The sequence below is a fragment of the Thunnus thynnus genome, chromosome 5, assembly GCF_963924715.1.
Source record: "Thunnus thynnus chromosome 5, fThuThy2.1, whole genome shotgun sequence".
Lineage (NCBI taxonomy): Eukaryota > Metazoa > Chordata > Actinopteri > Scombriformes > Scombridae > Thunnus > Thunnus thynnus.
The window spans coordinates 35,034,026-35,046,499 of record NC_089521.1 but is presented as its reverse complement, the minus strand read 5'-3'; the positions used below and the strand labels follow the sequence as shown (position 1 = coordinate 35,046,499).

General features: G+C 37.9%; 1 protein-coding gene across 9 annotated transcripts in view; it reads left to right on the top strand.

Moving 5' to 3' along the window:
- Window positions 1-12,175, top strand: part of LOC137183723 (protein NLRC3-like) — a 171,664-nt gene extending 159,489 nt beyond the window's left edge. For all 9 annotated transcript variants that reach the window (XM_067591004.1, XM_067591005.1, XM_067591002.1 and 6 more), the window contains 3 exons: window positions 3,938-4,111; window positions 8,294-8,470; window positions 9,453-12,175. In XM_067591004.1, coding sequence (XP_067447105.1) covers window positions 3,938-4,111; window positions 8,294-8,470; window positions 9,453-9,471 — 370 coding nt within the window. In that variant the 3' untranslated portion in view covers window positions 9,472-12,175. The remainder of the gene's footprint in view (window positions 1-3,937; window positions 4,112-8,293; window positions 8,471-9,452) is intronic.
- Window positions 12,176-12,474: the final 299 nt, after the last annotated feature.

Below are 12,474 nucleotides of genomic sequence, written 5' to 3'. Positions count from 1 at the left end.
GACAGTACCAGCTGTACCTTTCTATAATGTGTCTGTTTATTTTATATACAGACACATACATGTAATATCTGTGATCTGCTGCAGCTACCAGCTTGTATGAAGCCTGAGAGGCGAAACCCAGGGCATAAAAAGTCTACAAAGCTCTTCCTGCTGATAACACTTAATTGCTGTGAGTGCACGGTGATAATTGAAGAGACTCAGTTTGAAGCTGCTCAGGTTTTATGAGCAAGACAATTTCATTTGAACTTTGTGGAGACGCTCTGATATGATGGGTGTTTCTCATGACCTTATTTCATGTCTTCTCTCTCCTCGGGTGACCCGGAAATTGATCTGGAAATTGGTCTCATCATGAAGGATGTTTGAATTTGCTTATTTCTGTTTGGAGGAGAGAGGAGGCTGCCTGAAGGAGGGAGTAAACAGTACACAAGACCATCCTTCATCTTTTATCAAACTGACACAACCCTTTATTGGAAATCTGTAGTGATTAGACGCAGCAACTGATCAGACTGATCTGATATTACATCACTAACATCTCAGTTTTATATCGAGACAAATAACAGAACCAACTCAGGTGTAATATCACTCCCAAGTTTAGATTTGATTTGTTTTCTGATTCTCAGTCTATTTAACATTTTGGATTAAAATTTTCACTGTAGGCCTGATGAATAAAGGAAGCATAAAACAACTTTCATCATTCACTAGAAAGAGTATTATTTTTATATTCCTTCTACTAATTTAGCCTGTGTCATAGATGATATAGTTAGGGAGGGAAGGTGAGTCTGCTGTCTGTCAGCAGAAAACACATTTTAATTAAATATCAGTTTGTATGAGGCTGAAAATCCCTGTGCGTCAGGTATGTTGTGAAGAGCAGAGCAGGTGGACCCAAACACAGGAGACTGCAGGCAACAGGAACTTGAAGAATAAATCTTTATCCAGAGGGATGTTCCATCAAGCTGGCTATCGGGATAGCCTGGTTTATTTCGATAAACCTCGATAATTTAAGTGAGAGTTCGTTCCATCACCGCGGCTTATATGAGTCCCAGCTCAGTAACCATGGTAACTTAGTCAGCAGAACTAGCTGCTCCGTGGCAGGTTAACGGTCAAACTTAATTCAGCTGCGTGTCAAAGAATGTCTGACGGACGGAAACAGACTCTCAAAAGACGGTTCCATCAAGAGTCTTTTCACACTCACAACCCTTTTATTTAAAAGCTCAGCATTTATAATTTAAGAAATAAAAGTGTGCCAGCGTTATTTTGAAGTTATTTATTTATTCATTCACTCATTTTGTTCAAGCTGTGAAGACAAAAAGAAAATGAAATAAAGTCCAAACCATGACCTTCTGCTGTGTTTAAATGTATACAGTATTAACTGCTTATAGTGATCACAGTTACAGTGATCAGCTGTTTATATGGATCAAAAAGCTCTGAGACAGAATCATTCATATACAACATTTATGCTGTTTAAATAAGTCACCTATAGAAATCAAGTAGTCCACCTACAGTGATCATTTTGGGTCTCTTCATACATGACAACATGTGGAAAAACATTTTAAACCACGTAAATGTATTTTTGTACTTTACTCCCATGACAAGCGGCTGCTGCTGCGTGAACACTGACATCATGACAGAGACAGAAAGTCATTTTCTCTCAGTGACAAACGTTGTCTACTCGAAGCGTATGACAATAAAAGGGGGGGAAGAAATTTAAGTGAAATTCACTGCTCTCTTCGCCTGTTCTGCCGCCGGGGAAAATAAGAAACTTGTCATTGGCAAAAGTCAGAACCTGCTGCTTCAAAAATGCTCACAATGCATTTGAAACAGCTGTACTGTATCACGAAACAGTCAATAAAATTCAGTAACTTTATATTCATGTAGGCTAATAAATACACACATGTCAATTAGATGGTTTTCTGCATGACAAATAAAGAAAAAGAAAAGGTTATGATATTATAGTGATATTTGACCCGGACAGACGTGATCACTCTAAGCGGTTTCCACTTATTTATATCCTTCTCCAGTTTCTTTATCTCCAACAATACAAACTAAACTGAAGAGGGGATGAGGTGCAGGTGGAGCAGGAGAACAGGAAAGAAGCTGATTGGCTGGTGAAGACACAGGGAGCAGGGCAGGACTAACGAGGCTGATGCAGGGCAGGTGTGGAGGGAAAGTGAGGAGGGAAAAGCAGGCTGGGGAGGAGTACATGAACACAGGAAGGAAACACAGAGCAAACAGAAAACTAAAAACACAAAAAACACAATGAGACAGATGATGTTCCTATAAAATAAAATTCAGTAGTGTCTCAGATTACATTTTCCTCATAACAATTCCTTAAACTAAACACATGCTCCTATATAACAGCAGTGAGAAAGGTGAAACTGTCTCCTGATAGTTTGTGTGTAGGGAGATGGGCGGGAAGCGTAGATGAGGGGAATGAGGTGATTGCAGTGATAGCAGGGCAGATGGGAGTGGCATAGTGCATCTAATGTTGAACACAAACTATATACAGACATCACTACTGTGGTGAAATAAGATGCTCATAAAAACTGGCAACTCATCGTATGAATGAGTAAAATTACATGAGCAAAAGGACTGGATAACAGAAGTGTAACACATAAATGATGATGGATAAATACAACCTAAGAGAGTGATGTCTAGATGAAGAGTAACTAAGCCAACACTAAACAAGCCGCTCAATAACCAGCACTGTACATGACTAGATAGTCACATAAAGCAGTGAGGACGAAAGTTGGTGTGAGTGAGACGTGAACTTAGTAGAGCCAGACTCACTCAGAGCTGAGAGGAAGATACATAGAGTCAGACTGTGACAAGGTAGAAAGTAAACATTGATGTCAGATATATTTACATATTTCCTCTTTCCTTAAAACATATAAACTACAAGTTTAAATTATTCCTACAAATTATGAGACATTCTCATCATAATATGAATTATTAAATAATGAATTTACAAACAGAATATTAATGAATGCAGATGCAAATAACAAATATATTTTAGAAAAAGTTTCTGCCAGTAGAAATGTGTATTCAGTGTCTGAGTAGTTACAAACTGTTTGATTGATCTGTTCACAATATAACATGCAGATGTTTGTCAAACAGTTTATTTCAGGAGAAACATGCAGAGATATTTCATGTTGTCTTTTGTCATGTTGGAGGACATCACTACATCACTGTGCTGGCAGTGGTAACTGTACGCCATTATTCATTTTTTAGACAGTACATCACATTTAAAGTCCAGCACATCAAAAGACACTGAAGAGCTGTTAACACCTGTAGACTGACAGCTGACGTCACTTCAGATGACACCTGAAAGGAAAGGACGTCCAAAAACATGTTTCCTTGATTCTTCTTCCCTCACATCTTTTCCTGCATCTCTCCCTTGTATCTTAGGTGGGAGGGACTAAGACACAAGGATACAACTCAAGTGAGCAAAGCAAGGAGACATTTAAGACAAATAAGAAGCAATCACTGAGGACTTTATAGAAGCATAAATGCAACTCCATTTTCTTTGCCTTTGTCTGCAAGATGAAACCAAAACAGAGAATCCCATTAAAAAGTCTGCAGTACAGCAGCAGAGAGAGTGAGGAGAGTTACTGAATAACTCAACTTTGATTTGAAGGGTAAATCACAACATGACACATTTACATTACTTTCATTTTCAGACGCTTTTGTCCAAAGTGACTCACATTTTTTTACATACACATACAATTTTGGATTGAGTGTGTTGCTCAAAGACACTTGGACATGTGGACAGAAGGAGCTCAAGTTTCAAACCACCAACCTTGTGATTAATGGCCGACCAGCTCTGCCAACAGAGATAACTGAGCTATTCATCACATCTTAGTTTGTTTAGTGACCAAAATGCCTAGAATCTATATTTATTATTAAAGTGTATATTGTATGTATGTTATCTGCATTATAGACTTGCTGTATGTGGACCCTCAGAGACTCACTTTGAAGTTGTGGCTTCAGCTCTGAAGTCCAACCCCTCCCATCTCAGAAAGCTGAACCTGGGCTGGAACAAGCTGTCTGACTCAGCAGTGAAGCATCTGTCTGCTGGACTGGAGAGTCCAAACTGTAGACTGGAGACTCTGATGTAAGTTCACTGACTGTCTGTTACTATTGTTGATCTTAATGTTTAACAACTGAACCTAATTCATGTACATACATAACTTACATCCATGAAGTTATTTTTTTCCCATATTTTAATTTTTTACGGTACAAAGTTTAGTCTGTAGTTATAAAAGATGACTGTTTCTTAAAGAAACTGTAGAAAATGTCCACTGTTAGTTGTTAAAGTCAATTAATGTTTATAATTTTTAGTTAAGAGTCACATCTGTAAACAGAAGATCCTCTCAACTAATATCTGTTTTAAATGGTTTAAAAGGTTTATTTGATGAAGGAGAAATATTTCTTTATAATACTCTTTAATGTGTTTTAATGAATAATGTCTGATGATTGATATTGATCGTTCAGAACACACACACACACACACACACACACACACACACACACACACACACAGGGACACAGAGATCAATGCAGGTGACCTCAGAGTCTTCAGTCCACACTGTAGACTGGAGACTCTGAGGTCAGACACCATTTCTTACTGCTGTGCTGAGATTAATATGATGTGACAGTTGTGGTGACACTAAACTGCAGACATAAAGCTGATATTATGCTGATCCACACTGAGGATCTTAATGGGAAAGTCTATTTTCTTCTTCAGTGGTTTAGTCCATTGACTGTGTCAGAGCAATGTTGAGCTGCACATTTAAAACCTTCATATAACAAGAAAAATCTGCACTGGATAATTCACTCTGAACCATTGAAACTTTTTTTGTCTTTTATATTTGACAGTTTTTAACCTGCATCCTGTTGGGTTCAGGTGTTTGGAGTTTCGGTCTTCTAAACTTTAGAGCTGGACAAAAAATAAATAAAATAGTTGAGATTAATTGCAATTCTTATTTGATCAATAATCAGTTCTTGAAATCCAGAGAAAACTTTGCATTTTCACCTTTACTCAGTGAACATGTGCACTGTGTTGTGTGTATGCAGTGGTTACTTATTGTAAATGGTTCAGTTAGAACTGTGTGATGTGTAAAATGTCTACTTTGTGGAAATCAAGTTATTACAATGTGCACAAAAATCTGATTTCAAGTTTAAAAGTAAGGTAGATGCTAGCTGCTATATTAGCTGCCCTGAGTCATGACAGTCCCATAGAAGGACGGGGGAAGGAAGGTTGAGGTGGACGAGCCTGAAAGAGGCAGCGGGAAGAAATCAGGAAGAAAACAGAAGAAAGAAGAAGAAATTTGAAGTTACAGTTTTAGAGCCATTTGTATCTATGACTGTGTTAAGGTCATTCCCTGGTTGCCACAGTAGGTGGCGTATTGGACAGCAGCATATGGAAATGCATATGTAGAAGAAGAGGCAATTACTCCTCAGGTGTGCTGCTTACCGGGAGAAGCACACAGTTTTTTGACCGCTGTTTAGAGGCTAATCTTTAAGCCTTTTTGTTTGTTTTCATGCAAGTTATAGATATAAGTGTATGCATAGCAAATGCTTTATTGGTGCACAGTGATAAATAAACACATCTTAAGCGCAAGTCCGAGGATGTTTGATTTAGTACATGGAGCCGCCGCATAACGACGTGTCAATTACATGTCTTGGGAGCAGCCCCTCACTGTGGCTTAGATTTTTTTTGTTTTGTCGAAATCAAGTCACTACAGTGATGATAGAGAGAAAGAAAGAGAAATCCATGTGAACACCTCACGCATACTTTAGACCAGGCGTACACATGTTTTTCCTAAGAGATCTGAGGCTGATGTGATGAGGTGGAGATGAAATATAAGCTGAGAGATGGAATCTTTTAGTAAAACGTTGTTTGTTTAGGTTGATAACCAGCTGCACTGATTGTGTGTGTTTTTGGGTTCTTTTGGGGTGTTTACACAGGTATTTGTAAAATGTCAATCAAAGGCGCATTTATTAATTTAACATTGATTAATTATTTTTGTGTTTAATTTTGTCATTCCTTTAATTTCCATAGGAGCCAACATTTTATTTTGCTCTTATTATTCTTTTTATTTTATCCTTAGTTGTGGCACACCTTGTAAAGTCGGTTTAGATATGAGCTACAAACTACAACATTGATTCCATTTCTGAGATATTACTGCTGACGATGGTTTACAGTCCATGTGATGAATTAATGATATGGATGGTATAAAGAGTTGCACAGCCGTGTGTAATGGTGACGCGTAATGACAGCTATTCTGGCTGTTGGAGAAACTCGCAGGTGCAACACAATTTAGTGAAACTGCACTTCTTCTTTCCCGTTTGTTTCATTGACAGCTGTACAGACTGATGAGGCAGGTGACCAATTGATATGAAAACGGCTGGTTCAGGGTGTGTCTTCATCCATTTATGGTTCATTGTGGGAGTGGAAATGAGGCTCGTGCACGTGCGCCCAGTTCCTCAATGATTGAGATTTATAAAACAGAACCATGCGTACGCACGGCTTTATAAATCTGCTGAAAAGAATGCGTCTGCATGTTTGTGGCTTTATGCGTACACACAGTTTTAGTCATGAATCTACAGAGTTTTATGCATCTGGCCCCTGGTGTGTTGCATTTTGAATGAGAAATCCTGCCTGACAAAGTATTCTTAGATCATATCAGTTACCCAGTAAGGCTGTTTGTTCCCAAACCCATTCAGTGCAGACGTTGTTGGAAATGTGGACACAGCTGGCTTGTGTGTAGACATGATTTGGGGATATGTGGTTAATGTGGAGATGAGATGTGCAGCAGCAGAAACTTTGAAAAAGAACCCCAGTGTAATCAGTGTGGGGGGAGACATGAGGCAAGCAGACAGTCCAAAGAGAAAGAAAGAGATGGAAGTCATGAGGATCAGGTCCAAGAGAAGGCTGAGCCATGAGGAAGCAGCTAGGAATGAAAAGATTCAAGAAGTGAAGGAGAACTAATCAGGTATGAAGCATGATGAATATTTTTGTGAGGACAAGATGAAGTTCTGAGCACTTCTGTCCATGGTGATTAATTGTGCTGCTGAGGCAGAAAGGAAATCTGAGAGAATAGAGATTATTACTGGAGAGGAAGTGCAGAGGCTGCTGGGAGGCTTTCAGACTCTCTCAGAGCCTTGATTGAGAAGTTATATTAGAGAATGGGATGAGGGTGGGAATATATATATTAGTTTTATTTTATATATAATCATTTAGATTAAATAGGAGAACTGAGTCTTATTTTCAATCCAGTAGAAGGCAGTAATGTAACTGACAGTCCATGTGTTGCATTATGGGATAGCATTTATGTTTTTTAAATGTGCATAATGATGAAGCCCTTGCAAGTGATGCAGGTCTTTTATTATTCTTGCTCAACTGTTTTGCACATGTAGGCCTAAAAAATATAGCTGTGTCATGTTTGAGTGTTTTTGCATTTTTACTTGTGTTTGGCTGCACAACATGAGTTTGTATAGATGGAGTCACTGGTGGAGCTGCAGAGTTTAAGAGGTGAAGTCACTACGTCTTTATTGAAGTAGCAGCATGTTGTCATTAATATTAATGAGAGCTCTTTTTACCTGTTTGGATTTGACAGTTTTTAACCTGCATCCTGTTGGGTTCAGCTGAGTTTCCATTTTATAAACTTCTACATTCTATCAATCAATCAATCAAACTTTATTTATATAGCACCTTTCAAACAAATAAAATGCAATTCAAAGTGCTGCACAAGTGACTGACAAAACGTAGGATGTTAAAAATGGATTTAGAGACTAATGAACACCAAAGCAATTAAAAAAGCAAAAAAGGTTCAATAAATAAAACAACAATAAAAAATGGGTAGTTAAGATAATAAAATATAAATAATAAAAGATAATACAATCAATAAAAACAACAAAAAAGTTGTCAAATACTACACATTATAAATAGATTAGTAAAATAGTAAAATGTTAATAAACAATTAAAAAAATTGATAATGATCAACAGTAAAATGTTGATAAACAAAATAGAATAAAATAAATCATGATGATAAATAAAATAAGTATAAATAATAAAACCATAAAATGATAAAACACTACATAAAAGCCAGACTAAACAGATGGTTTTTAGTTTATGTTTAAAAATATGTATATTTTCAGCTCCTCTCAGATCATCTGAAGGCTGTTCCAGCAGCTTCTAAACTTTCTTCACGTCTGAACAGATTATGAAACATTGAATGATTTAAAAAAGGAACTTTGTTTTCTAAAGTGACGTCATTTATTTTTTATTCAGATTGTGGTGCTGCAGTTTGTCAAAGATCAGCTGTGATTCTCTGGCCTCAGCTCTGAAGTCCAACCCCTCATCCCGTCTGAGAGAGCTGGATCTGAGAGAAAACAACCTGTGGAGCGAAGATGTGAAGCTGCTGTCTGATCTTCAGGAGAGTCCAGACTGTAGACTGGAGACTCTGAGGTCAGTAGAGAGTTGGAGTCAGTCCGTGCTGGTTTCAGCAGTATTGTATTAAACACAGTTAGTATCAAAGCAAAGATCCAGTATTTCCTGGTGAACCTTCAACCTTCTCAGTGGCTGCTTTCCTCAGTGAAGCTGTGAGAGGAGAATGGTGACAGGCTTCAGGATTGGACATAAAGACACAGAGAGAGAGAACAGTCAGCCAATCAGATCAGCCAGAAGCTGAGGAAATAAAGCTGGATTACAGCTGACAGCCTTACAAGATGTATAGAGACAGTGGTCCTCATCATCAAACTGTCCTACCATCAAATCTGATCTGAAAGTGTTTGTTCTCTCATTTCAACACTAAAGAATTGATCAGTTCATCTTTGTCAGAGCTCTAAGATCAGTCTGACTGCAGCCTGCAAATCACTGGCTCTGATTTCACACAAGCATCATTACGTTTAGTAACCATGTGGTCTTTATACAGACCAGAACCTCTGCTGAAGTCCAGGAATCACAGCAGGTGTTTAGCTGAGAGCTCTGACTGATTGTCATGTGATGATTTAACAGCAGGAAAGATCTTCAAATCCCACAGAGACTCTGTAGCTTTCAACTTTTCTAACTGTTCACATGTATCAACAGTAAATCCATCAGTAAAGTGATGAGTGAATGTCTCTGTTTCTGCAGTAATGATGTGTTCATGACTCTCAGCACTTTATTTCCTCTGTGTACTTGAGTGAAATCTGCAGAGTAAACAGACTTGATAGCAAAAGTCTGTGTAGGTGTGTGAGCTTGGAGCTCAGTGTGTTCACTCCAACATGTTAACATGAGAGCTGAAAGGAAGCAGGCTACGCTGCACAGCTGTTCCACTTCTGGTCTGAACAGGACTGAAGTCCCTGCTGCTCTTTATACTGGATGTGCTGCATCACTGACTGACAGCTGATGAAGTGAGTCTCACTAAACACTGATTTATGACCTCTGTTGTTTCTTCTTCTCTCATCAGATGGAAGGAGTGGTGGTGATCTCTGTCAGAGTGTGAGTGAACATCCAGGAGTGTGTTGAGAGAGGATCAGCTGGATCCTGATGATCCATCTGGACCGGAGTCTGGATCTGGATTTTGTCATCTTCACTTAAGTCTCTTAACTGACTACAAACTGAACAGTTATCTCTGGATTTTGTTGAATCAGCACTTTACAGATGTGTTATACATGAGCTGTTTGATGCAGAAAAGATTAAAAACAGGTGTTATAAGTCAGACTCTGACCCTGGGCCCATATTTATCAAGCGTCTCAGAATCACACTGAAAGTTAACGAGGGCTAAAACTAATTAATGAAGCAGAAGAGAATTTACTGTGACTGTCAGCAGGAGAAGGATTACTCCTGGGAGAGAGTGAGACGTCGCTGTTTTACCACAGTCAGAGCAGCAAAGTAGAAATAATGATGACGTGTTGTAGTTTTCTCACAGTCTCAGCTGGAAATATGAAACAGTGGTAATTTGGTATATTATGTGTATAAGCAGGTAACCAGGCAGGTAACTTACCAAGGTTATGGAACAAAACTATGATGCCAAAATTCATTATAAGATGATAATTACAAAGTGTAAAGAAAGCCTGAGAAATAAATGTAGCCTATATGTTAATGAAGATAACAGGTAATTAGACTCAGCTGTGTGAAATGATCTTGGTTCAGCCACATGGTTTCACAGCCTGTAATAGTGCTGCATCTTGCACATATTGCACAGACACTTGTTGCAAACCCTCTCCATGAAGAACATCTTCTCTTCCACTGTCCAAGTCCTCTTTCAACTACACCCCAAGTTAACTTGTGTTCTCTACATGAAGGTAAATACAGCGTAACAATAGAAACATATGTTGTTCAGGTGCATCCTCCTCTCTCAAATATCAGGCTGTAGCTCTGCTGTTATTTGAAGGAGCCTGAATAAAAAATAAGCCTATAAAATATTTGAGCTGTTGTAATGAAGTTGAGATATCCTTCATTATGCAGCTGACATGATTGTGTGTAAATCAAAGTTTTAGTGGGCTGTAACTGAGGACCCTCGTCATGCTCATTATCTTTATGACGTGCATTAAGCCAGATCAAAGTTTGATTCATGACTTCCATCATTGTCGCTTCTGACAGAATCGTCACTGTTGCACAGCTGCATTTTCCCCGTTACCATAAAGTGTAACATTGTGAGGACGTTCTGTATTTATTTAAATGATGTTGTGTAGAAACATCATGTGTTCTCCTCTGCATCACACACAAAGTCAGTCTCACTAATGATTCTGTTTTAGTCCAAACAATCTTTTAATAAGCTCAGTGTCATCAAGCGTTCCCAAAACATCTCTCCTCTCAGGGAATATCTCTGCCTGAACTCCATCTCCTGCAGCTCCTAAATATTGGCAGAGATAGGAATCATTTACCAAGTTTGGAAAGTTGATAAAAGGCTTTTTCTCCTAAAAGTAAAACCAGAGATGTGTCACTCTGATCATTTTTGGCCAGTTAGGAGTGATTTCCTGCTCTGAGACGCTTGATAAATACAGGCCCAGATGTGACAGATTGGATGTCCACAAATTTCATTCAGTTAAATTGTGAAAGAATTTATCATTGGTCCAGAAAACCTGCATGCAGGTCAAATCATATCTTGGTTCTGTGGTGAAAAACTTTGTATTTTTGATTCCAGTCTAAGTTTTGATGATCATATCAGCAGCTCGTCCAGTCCTGTTTTCACCATTAAAACATATTCAAATAATATCTATAAAACCAGCAAAGAACACTGCTGCTGTCAGACTTTGAACTAAAAGCAGGAAAAGAGATCATATTACTCCATTTCTATCATCACTTCACTGGTTACCTGTTTGTTTTAGGATTGATTGTAAAGATTTGATTGATTACTTTTAAAGGCTCTTCATGGCTCCAGATGACATTTCAGAGTTGCTCTGTGTGTAAATATTAAAGGTATCTAGCTTTTATATGCAAACATATGATGTCACAATGAATAGTTTATATCTCATAACAATATTTAACAAGTCATTTGCATCAGGCTGTAAGTAAACACTGGTCAGCCAATCAGGAGGCTTTAACAATAACTATATAATTTAAACTTGTAGGTGAGATCATGTGATCCAGCTGTGTGATCCAGCTCTATCCAATCACATCCTTTACATATTGTTTTCTACATTAGTGCAGCATCTTGCATGTATTGTACAACACTGCACACAGTGATAATGATGCAAACGGACTGTGGACACAACTTCATTAAAAACATGAAATGTATCTTCTCCACTGTCCAACTCATCTCCAGCTAAACCTCCTGTTGACTTATGTGTCCTTACAGCTCTTTGAAATATATCTCTGCCATCAGCAGTTTAACACTAACGAATCATTAAATCAATAAAGCCAGGATTTGCATGAATGCAGCCTGTTTTTCTATAAGTTGACACTGAGTGGTGGGAAATGAATTAGTGCTGATTATCAGCACAGATAAATATGGGTCCTGGTCTTTGCTGTCAGGGCTCTGGATCAACCTGTTTGAGGAGCTCAGTCTGATAAGTCATTATCTTCCTTTAAATCACTTCTTCAAACTCATTTTATCCACTGATCCACTGATAATTTTTGTTTTATATGCTGTACATCTTTACTTTTATAGACTTGAGAAGGGAGGGTGGTGGGATGATGATGGTGGGAAACAAAGACCAAATTCGAATAAACATCTGTGGAAATAAATGAAGTTGCAGTGTTTTTATTCTGTGTCAAGCTTCAGTTTCATGTATAACATCTATTTTTATTGTAGTTATTTTTTCTGTCCTTGTATATAAATGAGCCATTATTCTTATAATTTCATATTAATTTCTTCAAAGTTTCCAGGAAAGAATTGTCTGTGTAATTTGGTCTATTTATAGATTTCATTTCCACCTGAGTTCATATTTATTCATCAGTCATTTATTATTGGAAACTTTATTCTCATATGTTGAATTGTATGTTTTTCTGTATATGAGACATGTTTGCAACAAGGAAACAGCAAT